General features: G+C 49.3%; 1 protein-coding gene across 1 annotated transcript; it reads left to right on the top strand.

Annotated features, from left to right (window-relative positions):
- Positions 1–477: 477 nt before the first annotated feature.
- Positions 478–12,868, top strand: UNC119B (unc-119 lipid binding chaperone B). Its single transcript, XM_079942063.1, has 5 exons — positions 478–855; positions 3,393–3,506; positions 6,961–7,084; positions 7,213–7,385; positions 9,298–12,868. The coding sequence occupies exons 1-5, from the start codon at positions 612–614 to the stop codon at positions 9,408–9,410; spliced, it is 768 nt and encodes a 255-aa protein (XP_079798189.1). The 5' UTR covers positions 478–611; the 3' UTR covers positions 9,411–12,868.
- Positions 12,869–14,222: the final 1,354 nt, after the last annotated feature.

Here is a 14,222-nt window from a genome sequence, read left to right as displayed (position 1 = left end):
GGGCTGATCTAGAGGAAGGGCCACATGATGAATTATGTACTTCACAGTCTTCCCCAACAAAGTGGGAGCTCCTCCGTAGCCCGGTGCTGTTCAGGCCTTCCTTCACTCATTCATTCATTCGATCATCATTGAGCACCTACCATGTGTCAGGCATTAGCTAGACTGCCTGAATACAGTGGTGAATACAGCAGACTCAATCCCTCCCTCTTTCGTATTCTTATATTCCCTGTAGCCCAGCCCAATGTCTAGCCCAAAGCCTGACACAGTACGGTTTAGAAATGGCAATCTAATTGGAAAGCTGCCTTTGCATAGCAAGAACTGTCTTACCTCCTAGACTACAGATGAAAAAACATTTTCTCAAGATGCCTCGTCTACATTTTATGTGATGGAAAGTCATTTGACTGTACGGGATATTTTTTTAGACATTTGGGGTGACCTCGGGGGCCTGATGGAGAATCTGGAGTGCTAAGGTGCCAGCCACCTGGCTGGACCAACGCTGGCGGGAGGGCGCTAGCGACGCGGCCCGCAGGTCCCGCCCCCACAGGCCCGGCCCCGCCCCCGCTCTCCATAGTTACGGCTGCGGAGGCGGCGGCCATCTTGGCGGCGGAGCGATGAGCGGGTCGAATTCTAAGGCTGCGGCCGTGGGGTCGGCGGCTGGGCCCGGGGGGCTGGTGACTGGCAAGGAGGAGAAGAAGAAGGCTGGCGGCGGCGTCCTGAACAGGCTTAAGGCGCGGCGGCAGGCGCCCCACCACGCGGCCGACGACGGCATCGGGGCAGCGGTTACGGAGCAGGAGCTGCTGGCTCTGGATACCATCCGGCCCGAGCACGTCCTGCGCCTCAGCCGGGTCACAGAGAGTAAGTGCGGGGCAGGCCGCGCCCTCCCCTCGCGCCGGTCCCTGGGTCCCTTGTAGCCTAAGCGGAGCCAGCCGCTTGCCGCTCGGCCGGCCCAGGGTGTCCACCCAGGCGCCTCCGGCCGGCCGGGCCGCGCTGCCCACCCTCACCTAGACCTGGTCGGGAGGGGTTCTCGTGGGCTTGACTGCCCTCCTCTGAGTCCGGCCACGCTGGGCTTCCTTGTGGCCCGTCCCCGCTGGGCCCTCAGGCCCGGCCGTTCTCCTCCTCAGCTGGATCTGTTTGGGTGGGGGCCCGCCTTGGCTTAACCGGATCCTCCTGACCCTGGGAAGTGGGCCGCTGCCCCCCAGCCATCAGTGAAGTTCCTGACCAGCTAGGCGCCCTCAACCTGTCTACAGCCAGCTTCTGCCGCCCTCTGCCAGCCCAGACCCCTACCCTAGCTGCTTTCTCTGCCTTTCCCTCCCCTCCGGCCCCTGACAGCCCCGCCCCCTTTCCAGCCTGCCTTGGCCCCCTACCTCTTTGGGTCCCTAGCTTGCCCCTTTGTGTGCAGGTGGACTCCTCCTTCCTCAAATACATTGCCGTGGCATTTCGTGCCGCATTAAAAAAATATTAATAAAGTTTCAGTTCACGTACAAAACCAAAATGTGAATCCTGCTTTTGACACTTGTTCCAGTGAATTAAGAATATGTCAGGGTGTCAGAGATGCATTTCTTGCATAAAATGCAACCGTCCTACACCTTTTCATTGATAGTACGAGGGGTGGGGAGAAATATGTAGCTCACCCCCTGTCCTGGTTTTCCTCTTTTCTGTTCTCTTCCAGGCCAACCCCTGACTTGATGCCTTTTTTCTTGCTGCTGTTCCCCGCTAAGAGTTTGCAGTCAGTTGGTTAGACCCTGCTTGCCCAGCCGGCCCTGTCCTCCAGACTTCTAACGTTGAAGCACCAGCACTCCCTTGATGGATTAAAGGCTGCCGTCCTATTATCTGCTGAACTGCTTTAGTCGGCAGCCCAGGGGTGCTCAGGTGTCCCTCAGGGAGATGGAGGCCGCCCCCAGTGATTTGAGGATGACAGTTTGGGGGGATAGGCCTTGGTCCAGCCTGTATGAAAGGGAATTCCCATCTCCTAAAATAGCTTTAATTTGAGTCTGGGTATTTTCATATCCCCATTTTCCATCACTGTTTGGTTTGGGACTGTCCTTTGCATGCCTGAGTATATCTTTAGAAGGTCTTGCTATTCTGTTTCATAGAAACATTGTGAAAAAGCTGCTTCTGTTCTGACCCAGATTTCATTTGGGGCTCTGAAGGTACGGAAATGCTCACCACCTCACCTTTCTCACCCCATGCTTTCTCCTGATACCAAAGGTGAATTAGGCCACTCTAATGCCTGGCCCTACGCGGCATTCTAGGAGAGCACTCAGGTCCTGTGTAGGAGCTTAAGCGTGGTGCCATTGCCCAAACACACCTCAGCAGCTTATTGGAGAAAATCACAAGTCAGCTTGGTGACCTCTGGATTCTTTACTCTTCTTAAAGTCTGTTGCGTTCAGCAGGTTATTTATTGAGTCCCCTCTAAAGGTGCAGAACCAATCTCAGCACTTTTGGGAGTTACAGAATAATCAGTAGCTCTCAAGTTTGCCATCTTATTGGAGAGTCAGCTCGTAAAACATGAAACAGCTAACACAAACAGGCAGTATAAGATAAAGTGTCAAAGTGAGTTGTGGAGAAGATGCTCTCAGGAGTCATGAGAGAAAGAAATCAATGAAATTGTCTTTGATCAGTACTGTTTTGATTAGTTGATCAGGTTTCTGGGGGCTCTCCTTCACTTTGGCCTCACGCCCTCCACAGCAGATCCGTCCTGCTGCCTGGGTAGGTATGGCCCACCACTTGGTTTTGTGCAGCCCACAAGCTAAGAGTGGTTTTAACCTTTTCAAATGGTTGGAAAAAAAAAAAATCTTGGGACACATGGTTATATAAAATTTGTATTTCGTGTCTATAAATAGTTTTATTAGAATACAGCCACGCCATTCATTTCCATGTTCGTGGCTGCCTTTGTGCTACAGCGACACAGCTGAGTAGTTGTGATAGTGACTGTGTGGCCAAAAACCTAAATTATTCATGATCTGACCCTTTACAGAAAATGTTTGCTGATCTGTGCTTTGTGATACGTTCAGCAAACATGCACCATATTAGCCATTAGATCAGCATAAATGTTTTAAAATGGATTTCTAAAAAAAATTCTATCCTGCTGTGATATCCAATGAAAGGTTTATAGGCCATTTTTGAAGTGTTTCCAAAGAAATCCCCTTTTACCATCCCTATTTCTAAAGTGTTACAGTAATCTTTCATCCACACAAGCCCATGCACTTTTTTTCTTTCTTGGATCCCCTAATTCTCTCCACACAACTTTTGCTTATAACATAAAAGGAAGTTTTGGGGTGTATTTTAAGTGAATTGTGTAAGAAAAAAACCTGAGTTTGCTTCAAAACTTGAGAAAGAAATGGTGGATTTGGAGGATTGTTTAACGGCATTGGTCTCTCTCTCATTTTCAGATTATTTATGTAAACCCGAAGACAACGTCTACAGTATTGATTTCACACGCTTCAAAATTCGAGATTTGGAGACCGGGACAGTGCTTTTTGAGATTGCCAAACCTTGTGTGTCAGGTAGGCCTTAGTATTGCAGTAGTCACTTGACAGTTGGAGCAAAAGGTCTTTCACGCTTGAGTTTTTGTGTGCCATTGCATCCTGTGTCACAGACTCCAGCGGCCTGCTTCCAGCCGCCTCCTGAAACCTGCCTGTGGGCCTGTTGGCTTGAAGCTGTGCTGAGAGGCTGATGTTTGTTGAGTATCTACTCTGCGCTGGTCACTGTGTTCCACATCTTTCTGTTTACATCAGTTCATGTAATCCTCACACCTCCTTGGGGGGTTATTATCCTTATTTTACAGATAAGGGAACTGAGGCCCAGAATTTCCAGGTGACTTTTCTAAGGTCCTCTGCCCTTTGATCTTACCATGTTTCCTCCACTTAGGAAAGGAATCCTTGAAATTAAACTCCAGTGAGGAAGCCTACCTGAACCTTGAGTCCTGGGGACACTCTGGAAGGGTGATACGGAGGATTCTAGTCCAGATCATGAGGCAGTGTCTTCTCACGCCCTTTCCTTTAAATAGTGTCTCAGATTTCCCAGTAAGTCCTAGTTTGGACTTTAATGTCTGCCATTTTCTGGATGAACAGAAGGCCCAGACCTGTGAACTCATCTACTTGGGACCCCTTAAGGTAGCTTTGAATGGACACTTCCTGTGCTTGTGATGCAGTTCCAGGGTGATTCATTTCTGACCAGGGGACCACACGTAGGTCTTTGGAGCACATCACTGGAAATGGAGCACCCCCTGGAGTTAGTTACTAGAACACCAGCCTAGATAGTCCTTCAGAGTATCAGTCATGGTCTGTGTTGATGACTCTTTTTGCCAAGCTTTTCTCATCTGATTTGCTATTCAGAAAGAGCCTGTAAATTTGGTAAGACAGCTGTTGGTAACCCAGGTAAGTCAAAAGGCTTTCATGAAAAAGTCTCAGCTCAGGTTAATTATACAGCCAAGGCTAGAGCACTGGTCTCCTCACCCCATCCAGTATTCTTTTTTTTTGAAATTAATTAATTAATTTTTGGGCTGCTTTGGGTCTTTGTTGCTGCACGTGGGCTTTTAGTTGCAGCGAGCAGGGGCTACTCTTCGTTGCGTTGTGCAGGCTTCTCATTGTGGTGGCTTCTCTTGTTGTGGAGCATGGGCTCTAGGCGTGCGGGCTTCAGTAGTTGTGGCACATGGGCTCAGTAGATGTGGCTCGCAGGCTCTAGAGCGCAGGCTCGGTAGTTGTGGCGCACGGGCTTAGCTGCTCTGCGGCATGTGGGATCTTCCTGGACCAGAGATCGAACCCGTGTCCCCTGCATTGGCAGGTGGGTTCTTAACCACTGCACCAGCAGAGAAGTCTCACCACCCAGTATTCTTTATGCTGTCATAATCTAGTACTGACCAGGGCATCTAAAGGCTCAAGCTTGTGGGTACTTAAATCTTGTATTGGGAGGGTCAGGGCCAGCCAGCTTCCTGGGCCTGTGCCGTTCCTATCTCTAAGCCACAGGTCCTAGTACTTAAGATGTTCCCAGGACCCCAGGGCTACTTCAGGTGTATGGATTTGCATGAGACTGGGCTCAGAATAGTCATTTCAGTATAAAACTAAATCTCAAGAAGAAGGTCAGCTGCAGATACTGTAAAAATACCTTGATTTACGACCCATCCAGTCTTTACCTTTAAGGATCTTGATTCACTAAGAATATGCACACACTGATTCAGTGCCCTCCTACAGCACTTGTTCGGATGAGTTCGAATCCCTGAGAAGGTTTGGTCTGATCCTTTTTGAATGCCATTGTTGGAGCCAGGGCTGTGGAGTCTCTGACTTTGAACCCCTACTCAGTCTGGTTGCCCAGCTCCTCTTGGACTTGTCACAGGCAGAGATGTTTGATGCTAAAAAAGACTCCTCTTTTACTGCACCTATGTTCAGCCTGGAACTGGAAAAAATACCCTTGCTGGATATTGGGTGGCTGTAGCTATTAGAGAGGGAACTAACTCCTTGTTTACATTAGAATGTTCTCTGATTCATTTTACAAATCTTTCATTCCTGGGTTCAGGAGTGGACTAGACCAGAGCCCGTCGTTACTCTTGTGGACCCTCTCTCAGGTCTCACATGTTGGTTCATGGCCCATCTGCTTCACCTTTTCCCAGGTGCTCGGAGTGTTGGGCCTGGTATGGCCTGGAATAGGCATTAGTCCAAGGAAGTGCAGTACCCCAAGGCTATAGGTCAATGTCTTCCATTTAAATAGCACAATTATTTCTAGGGATTTGTCTTTGCTATGTCAGAAATTTTTGCATTTTTTGAAGGTGCCTTTTGAATAGTTTCAACTTTTATAGCCTCATTCTTTTGGTTAGCAGCAAGCACTTTAACTGGGTCAACAGCAGACCTAGTCTGTATAGCAGAGACCACGTCACAGCCACCCAGCTGGTGTTTCAAGCTTCACCGTTAGGATATGGCCCAAGGCCCCAGATTATATAAAAGGCAAACAGCTTAGTGTTTAAGAACAGGCCTTGAGTCTGACGGACCCGGATTCACATCCCTGCTCCCTCCATTTACTACAGGCGTACCTCATTTTATTGTGCTTCACTTTACTGTGCTTCACAGATATTGTGTTCTTTACAAACTGAGGGTTCGTGGCAACCTTTCATTGAATAAGTCTATTGACTCCATTTTTTTCAACAGCATTAAAAAAAATTTTTTTTTATTGAAGTATAGTTGATTTACAGTTTTTTTTTTTTTAGTGTTGTGTTATTTTCTGGTGTACAGCCAAGTGATTCAGTTATACATATGTATATTTTTTCATATTCTTTTCCATTATGGTTTATTATAGGATATTGAATATAGCAGCACTTTTTTTTTTTTTTTTTTTTTGCGGTACGCAGGCCTCTCACTGTTGTGGCCTCTCCCGTTGTGGAGCACAGGCTCTGGACGTGCAGGCTCAGCGGGCATGGCTCACAGGCCCAGCTGCTCCACGGCATGTGGGATCCTCCCAGACCGGGGCACAAACCCGCGTCCCCTGCCTCTGCAGGCAGACTCTCAACCATTGCGCCACCGCGGAAGCCCCAGCAGCATTATTTTTAAATTAAGCCGTATGCATTGTTATTTTTGGACATAATGCTATTGCATACTTAATGGATTATAGTAAAGTGTAAACATAACTTTTGTATACACTGGGAAACCAGAAATTTCATGTGACTCTCTTTATCATGGTGGTCTGGAACTGAACCCGCAAATCTCTCTGAGGTCTGCCTATATCTGGGTGACTTTGGACACGTTAGCTAATCTCTCTGAGTCTGAGCTTCCTGATCTTTAAAGTGGAGATAAAATGAAGACAAAATCTACAGGATCACAGGATCCTGTGAGGCGTGCAGCACGGGGCCTGGAATTACAGCATGTGCTCAGTGAGTACTGGCTGCCCTGCCATATCGGTGTCGGTGTCGGTACTGCTGATCGGTCGTGCTCTTTGCCGAGATGGTGATTCAGCTTCTGTGTGCTCTTGCAGACCAGGAGGAGGAGGAGGAGGAGGCGGCGGCGGCGGCAGGCGGAGATGTGGATGTCAGTGCTGGCCGCTTCGTCCGCTATCAGTTCACGCCAGCATTTCTCCGCCTCCGCACCGTGGGCGCCACGTGAGTACCAGCATTTCCTGAAGGGGGGACGTTCTTCTGGTTCAGAGAAGAATGTTCTCTGTTAGGTTTGGGGTTGGCTTTAGAGGAGGGAGGAGGCAAAGTCAGGCTCACAGAGATTTATTCTGCAGGGTGGAGTTCACGGTGGGAGACAAACCTGTGTCAAACTTCCGGATGATCGAACGGCACTATTTCCGGGAACGCCTGCTGAAAAACTTTGACTTTGATTTCGGCTTCTGCATCCCCAGCAGTAGGAACACTTGTGAACATATCTATGAGTTTCCCCAGCTTTCTGAGGATGTCAGTACGTATCCCCTGACTTTCAGAACATCCTGGATTCTTCAGGCTAGAGGAACAGACCTTGAAATGAAATCCATCTAGTCCAACGACCTCATTTGCAGAGAAATAGGGACATGATGCGTCTCTAGTCTTTCGACCTCAGGCTTCTCGTTTCCTATTGCTCCTGTCTCATGTTTCAAACTCTGACTCTGCCTGCATGGGAACACTGAAGGTTTTAATACAGGCCATCCCTTTTAGATGCCTGCTGCGGGGAAGAGAGTGGCTGAGGGAGATAAGAGGAGGCCCCTGACAATCCCTGGGAGTCCAGTTCAATACACGGCCAGTCATGGTTTCACTGTGTTCTAGTCACCGGCTCCTGCTCGGCACTCCTTTTAGCCCTTTGCTTTTTCCCTAATCAGAACTACATGGGAAACTGTGAGCTAAGTAGAATTCTAGTCCTGAGGACTACCTCTTTCTCATTCTCTGCAGGTAGAAAGTTAATTAGATGAAACTGTTAGAATAGATCCAGCAGGCGCTAGGAAGCTGTTAGAGGTTCGGAGCAGAAGGAGTAACGTGAGGGAAGCCGTGTCTGAGGAAGAGTCACCCTGTAGTTCTGGGGAGGAAGAACTGGGGAAGGCGCCGGAGGGAGAAGGCTGGGCCGGGGAGGAGATGGACTGAATGACAGAGGAAGAACAGGCTGTGTATTCCCATGGCTTCGGTCTGGCCCTCTCACATTGGCATCCCCTGTGAGGAATTAGGGAAGGTTGTTCTAGAGCAGTCAGGATGTGAGTGGGATCCTGTGAGTAGTGGTGGAGTTTAGTTGGATTGTTGGCGAAGGTCTACATACACCGACCAATTTTCTCAGAATCCCAGGTCCTTAAAATTGTCATTTTCTGACAGGTATTCTTGACTGGTGCAGCAGTACTGTTCCCAGGTAAAGTGAGGATTGCTGAGGAGTGCGCAGGGCGTTGATGACCGCATCAACTGTTAGGATCCTCGTTTGAAGCCCGCTCCCCAGGCTGGGCTGGGATGTGTAGATGCTTGCGAGAAAAGATTATGTACAGTATTTCAAGTTTTTATCTAAGGCCATGTAACTTTTTCTTCTTGAAGCCAAGTAAGCTAAAAGAGCGTGGGGGTCAGTACTCTGGATATGAACTAAATAACTCTGGCCTGGCTGAGTCCAAAGAACTTGAAACAGTCAGCTTTCCTTTTGAGAACTGTGGTCAGCAACAGCATTTCCTCCAGAGGATTCAGAATAGCATGTGACCATTGACTCAGAACCAACCAGAGGTAGTGACTCGCAGTTCTCTTGACCCTCCAGTTACGGTTAAAGAGGTCGGGGCAACTGCCAGAACAAACAGAAGATTTAAATCTGGATCCCAAGACAAGCTCACCCTTTGCTGGATTGTTGGCAAGTTAATACCCCGAGCCACCTCTGGAGAAGGCTCCTTGCCCTTTGTGCCCCTACATCCATGCGCATCTGGGATTCCTTTGTTGTCAGGGTTGCCTGCGGGACGTGAGCACAGTGAGGCGCAGCTTTCTGAATTTGGACCAGAGTGTCTAGAGGTGGGGACCAGAAGCACCAAGTCAACAGGCTGCTGTGGTGCCTGTTGGCAAACGGGCGGGCACCTCTCCCTGGGGTTCTGACGGAGCACCAGGCTGGCGATGGCCTCGGAGGGTCAGGTCCAGAGCTGGTTGCATCCTTCTGTTGAAGTGGACAGCATGCTCAGTTTGGGGGCCTCTGTGGTCCCCAGGTCTCCCCAGCTCTCAAGGCCTGGCTCCCTCTGTTCTGACTTCATTATTCTGACAGCGTGCGCTCACATTTTCAGGAAGGGCTGGTTTACGAATTTTAGAGGGAATGCTAAGTTTTATCCCACCTGGCCCATGGGGCAGACTCACACATAAGTCTTTGCTTTTTTCCTTTCCCTGACTTGCAGTTCGTCTGATGATTGAAAATCCCTATGAGACCCGTTCTGACAGCTTCTACTTTGTCGACAACAAGCTGATAATGCACAACAAGGCTGACTATGCCTATAACGGGGGCCAGTAGCTGTGGCAGGAGCGGACGGGGAGGTGCTTTGCTGTGGCCCAAGGTCCTGGTGCACGGAGGTGGCTGAAGCTGCGGTCTGTCAACACACATCTGGAACCTGGCCCCAGGAAGCCGAGGCTGGGGTGGCAGTTTCCTGTGCTCCAAGAGAGGTGCCAAGCAGTGCTGTGTTTCCTTCCCCAGTATTTTTTCTTCCTTTTTTCCCTGCCCCTTAGGTCACGGAGGTACTATAGTAAAACTTAGCATAAGGCTTCTGGAATCCAGATAAAAATAGAAAGTTTATTTTCATGTAGTCATGGCTCCTCTGGGTTGTCCTGTTGAGCCTGGGTCTCTCCAGGCAGAGCTGTGCCGGGGAGAGAAGGCTCTTCTGTAGGTTCAGGGGCGCTGTGGGAAGCTGAGACTCCTCTCTCGCCTGCGGGGTCGCCATCAGCACACTCTGACCTCAGCCTGTGCATCGTCCTAAACCAACTCGGGGGGCAGAGGGAAGGAGTGGTGCCAGGAGTTGAGGCACTGGGGTGGGCAAGGCTGCCAAACTGAAGGATCTGTCTTACGTAGGGGCCGCTTATCTGTCTGACTTCCGGATCCTCAGCCGGTCCTCCTGGGGCTCCACTGAGGTTTCAACCTGGCAGTGCCTTCCTGTTCTCCTTCCAGAGGAAAGATGAGCTTGCTCTGCTTCTCCTGGCTCCTAACTTTTGAGTTTCTCCTGAAATACAATGTGTCAGTTTTGCTCTTGGAACTGTAGTATCTCTGGAGGCCAGAGCAGGCCTTATTGTATTTTGTTTTTTTATTTCTAAGCTTCTTGTGGGGAGGCTTTATAAAATGTCAGTGGCATTCCCAGCATATAGGATGTGTGGCCAGACTTCTGATAGTATCAGTCAGGCTCCCGGGGCTAATCTGGGTCATGTCGTACCTGCTTTTGTACTGAAGTAGTTCCTGGAATCATCCTGGCTGGTCAGACCTAAGTAATGTGTATTCTGGTCCTTTGGAATGGTTTTCGAATGTCTGCTACTTGGAATGGCTTTGGGCGTTGGGAAAGGGGGAAATCAGCTGAGGTGGCCTATCAGAGAGACGTGTTCTCAAAAATCTTCCTCACACATCCCTCAGGCCTCACTGGATGGGCTGTCCGCGCTTCAGCTCCCTACTGTTGTCCGACAGTGCGGGCGATTTAAGTGCTCAGGCCCAACTCCTGACCCTCTGATAAGACTGTTGCTGCGGCCAGGGTTTAGCATTGCTAGAAAGGTCACAGTAGGAAGGGCCCAGGTACGTGGTATCTGTGACCAGAGAGCTGTCTCCCTAGGTGCTTGGGAGAAAGGCCAGGTGGAGCCAGGGAGAGAAGGGCCAGCGCTTTGCCACAGATGCTCCTGTGCTTTCACTGACCGGTGTTGCTCCCTGTTTGCATTCTAGAGCGTGAGTGGCCTTGAACCGTGGTCCAGTGCTTTTTGTCAGGCCAGAGTCTGGGCTGTGTCAGATGCTGGCAACTTCCTCACTGAGAAAACCCTGGTTAGCCCTGTGTGCTGGCACTGCACCTAACCCCCGAGGGAGGAAGAGACCGGGTTCCCTGCAGGGTGGGCTACTCATCCCCAGACCGGTGAATCCCAGAACTGGAGTTGGCTGCAAATCCAGGTGCCTTATGTGTGGCTCCATCCCATACGCTGCCGGACAGACATCAGCACTGCCTCTTCACCTTCTGTTTCTCACTGGGGCTCCCTCAACAGAGTTGTGTTCATTGAGCTTCAGAATAACCCCTTCTCTCTGTGACAGAACCCAGTCTGGAGAGTTTTTCTACTATTTGATGTTTAATTATTACCTAGGATGTGGTTTCTGGAGCTGCCCAGAACTCTGCTCAGTAGAGTGTGTCTTGGAAATGTGTCCCAGGCAGACCACGTCTTGTAGGCTAGTGGGCTGTCTCTTACCTGCAGTGTTAGCTTTTGCTGGGAAGAGGGCCGAGGAGGCAGGCATTCTGGCTTGAATAGTGCTGTATCCTCTTCCCAAGAGCTTGCTTTAGTCTCACTGGAGACCGTTTTGAGGCCATGCTTGATCTGTGCCCAACAGCACAGGGATTTGCTATCTTCTGCTCCTGAAGGTCTGGTGTTCTGTACCTGGGACTCTGGATTCTTGTGGCTAGCTACTCAGGAAACCTTGAGAAGCATTACCTCTCTGGGGTGTTAGCTAGGGTAAGTCTGAAATTCAAGCTTTTGTACCCGAACTGGGGAGAGAATTGGAAGTCATACCTTCTCTGAAAGTAGCTGAACTCATCAGAAGCTGAATCAGGAGGCCGTGTTGTTAAGGAGTCTGGGCTATTGATAGCAGTTACCTGTGGGCAATAAGATAGGAGGAAAAAACCTACCTGCCTGGGGAGACCATGCCCTCTGTTCAGAGCTGGTACCTGAGAGGAAGCGCCTAAAGGTAACACATTCCAGCAGACTGACAGGCCCAGCTGGCGCCTGGGGGCCTGCTGCCTGCACCCCTCCCTCTCGTGTCTTGCTCCTTCGTGTCCCTTTGGCCTGGAGTCTCCTGGGAGAGTGACTCTCTTTTCCTGTGGAGCTTTTGGGCTAAGATGCCCTTTCAGCTGCTGCAAAGAAGATCCTGGTTTATTTTATTCTATGTTTTAAAGAGTAAACAGAGGAAATAAGTAAAAGTAGTCCTGGGATAAAGTAGGTCATCCTCTCCTCGTGTGTTAGCTCAGAGCTGTCTTGCAAGGAAAGTACTTTTCAGGGCCTTGTCGGCCTTCCTGAAGACCTCACAGTCTTTGGGCCATCCAGTTCTCAAATAGGGGCGGTGATTTGGGGGCGTTGGGGCTATGCAGAGACTGGAGATTCTTGACGTGGCAGTAGCTGGGGGAATCTTCAGCTTGTTTCTTCAGTTGAAGTGGGACTCATTTCCGGAATGGACTTAATAGGCTGTGTCTAATGTACAGATTGGGTGAGTCTTGCTTTAGTGTGTCTTGCCACCCTCGATAGGCTCCCAGGGTACTCTCTTTTTTTTTCTGTAACGTCCCTTCCTTCTGGTGGCCATTGTCACTCTGACGTCAGTGAGGTTGGGGAATGGGGACAGTTCTCAGAATCATAGCACAGACTCGTCTGTGTGTGTGGACCCCTGATGCAGAGGGTGCTGCCGTGCCTGGCCTAGGGGCCCAATTGTCAGATCACCATGTTTCTCACATTCCGTGTCACAGGACATCTTAGGTACAAGAAGGGTCTGGTGGAGGTGGATTTACCCCTTGTTGCACAAAGGATCATGTAAAGTCACTGAACTTGTGAAAGTCTATTTTTTTCCCCTGTATATCTATTTTTCACAGAATGTAAGAAGCGTTAATGACCTGGTCTGTCCTTCTTCCCCTTTCCCCTTCACCTGAGGTCCTCATTCCAGTTTGTATTGTCTTTGTGTCCAAAGTAAACTAGGTGACTTATTTGTATAAAATGTTATTTTGCCACAAGAGACAGTAATAAAAGAAAGATTTTCACAGTATGCGCGTACCCTCTCTGGTCTCCTGACTGGGCCCCTTGAGTCACGGGGCGGGCAGGTATGGAGTGGGGGTGGGCTCTGAGTTTCTTTACGTGGCCTTTCTGTAAGTATTGGTTTAATGAGTAGAGCTGGTTTCCAGGGTGATTAGGGCACAGTATTGAGCTTTAGGCTTAGTATTTTTTGCTTTACATTTTGATGGAGTTCTTTGAGAATTAAAAATGTATATACATGTTTTTAAAACATGTTCATTAAGGTGTGTTTTAACTATACCTCATTTAAGAGTAAATTCACCTCATTTAAGAGTACAGTTTGGGGCTTCCCTGGTGGCGCAGTGGTTGAGTCCGCCTGCCGATGCAGGGGACACGGGTTCATGCCCCGGTCCGGGAAGGTCCCACATGCCGCAGAGCGGCTGGGCCCGTGAGCCATGGCCGCTGAGCCTGCGCATCCGGAGCCTGTGCTCCGCAACGGGAGAGGCCACAACAGTGAGAGGCCCGTGTACTGCAAAAAAAAAACAAACCAAAAAACGAAAACACCAAAAAAAAAGAGTACAGTTTGATGAGTTCTGACAAATGGATACATGATCACAATCATGATACAGGGCATTTCCATCACCTCAGAAAGTTCCCTCAAGTGCCTGGTGTTTGCAGCCCGTTCCCTCCCTCTATCCAACCCCTTGCAACCATCTTCTGATTTGTGTCTCTTTTGGAAAACTTGTATACTTTTCATATAAAACTTACATCTATGTTTAAGCTCACAAACAATACAAGTTAAAAATAAGTCTGGTTTAGATGGTCTGTGGCACCTGAAGGCCTATTGGCCTCTGCCCACAAACATCACTCATTTCCCCCTTTCTCCTGCTTCTTGCTCTTTTCTTCCTGGTGCCCAGGTAGAGTGATGAAAGGTGAGGAAACTTCGGAGCATTTGCCAACGACAGTAAAAGTACTGTGGATTTAGAGGCTTTCTTTTGAATGCATTTCTTTTTTTTTTAATTTATTAATGAAGCTGAGATCTTGGCTCCATTAATTTACTTATATTTTAATTAATTAATTAATTATTATTAATTTTTTTTTGCGGTATGCGGGCCTCTCACTGTTTTGGCCTCTCCCGTTGCGGAGCACAGGCTCCGGACGCGCAGGCTCAGCGGCCATGGCTCACGGGCCCAGCCGCTCCGCGGCATGTGGGATCCTCCCGGACCGGGGCACGAACCCCTGTCCCCTGCATCGGCAGGCGGACTCTCAACCACTGCGCCACCAGGGAAGCCCCTGAATGCATTTCTTTTAAGTGCAAGGTAACATTTGAAAGACTTTGCCGCATCTTTTAATAGATCTGCAGGAAGCAGAGCAAGATCTT

This window comes from Stenella coeruleoalba, assembly GCF_951394435.1.
Source record: "Stenella coeruleoalba genome assembly, chromosome: 14".
Classification (NCBI taxonomy): Eukaryota; Metazoa; Chordata; class Mammalia; order Artiodactyla; family Delphinidae; genus Stenella; species Stenella coeruleoalba.
This window is presented reverse-complemented; position numbering and strand designations above follow the sequence as displayed.

Bases quoted from the DNA above. Each gene is read 5' to 3' on its own strand.
- UNC119B (XM_079942063.1), top strand. From the start codon at position 612: ATGAGCGGGTCGAATTCTAAGGCTGCGGCCGTGGGGTCGGCGGCTGGG. The intron at 856-3,392 runs GTAAGTGCGGGG...TCTCATTTTCAG, and splicing joins CCTCAGCCGGGTCACAGAGA to ATTATTTATGTAAACCCGAA. The intron at 7,386-9,297 runs GTACGTATCCCC...CCTGACTTGCAG, and splicing joins CCAGCTTTCTGAGGATGTCA to TTCGTCTGATGATTGAAAAT.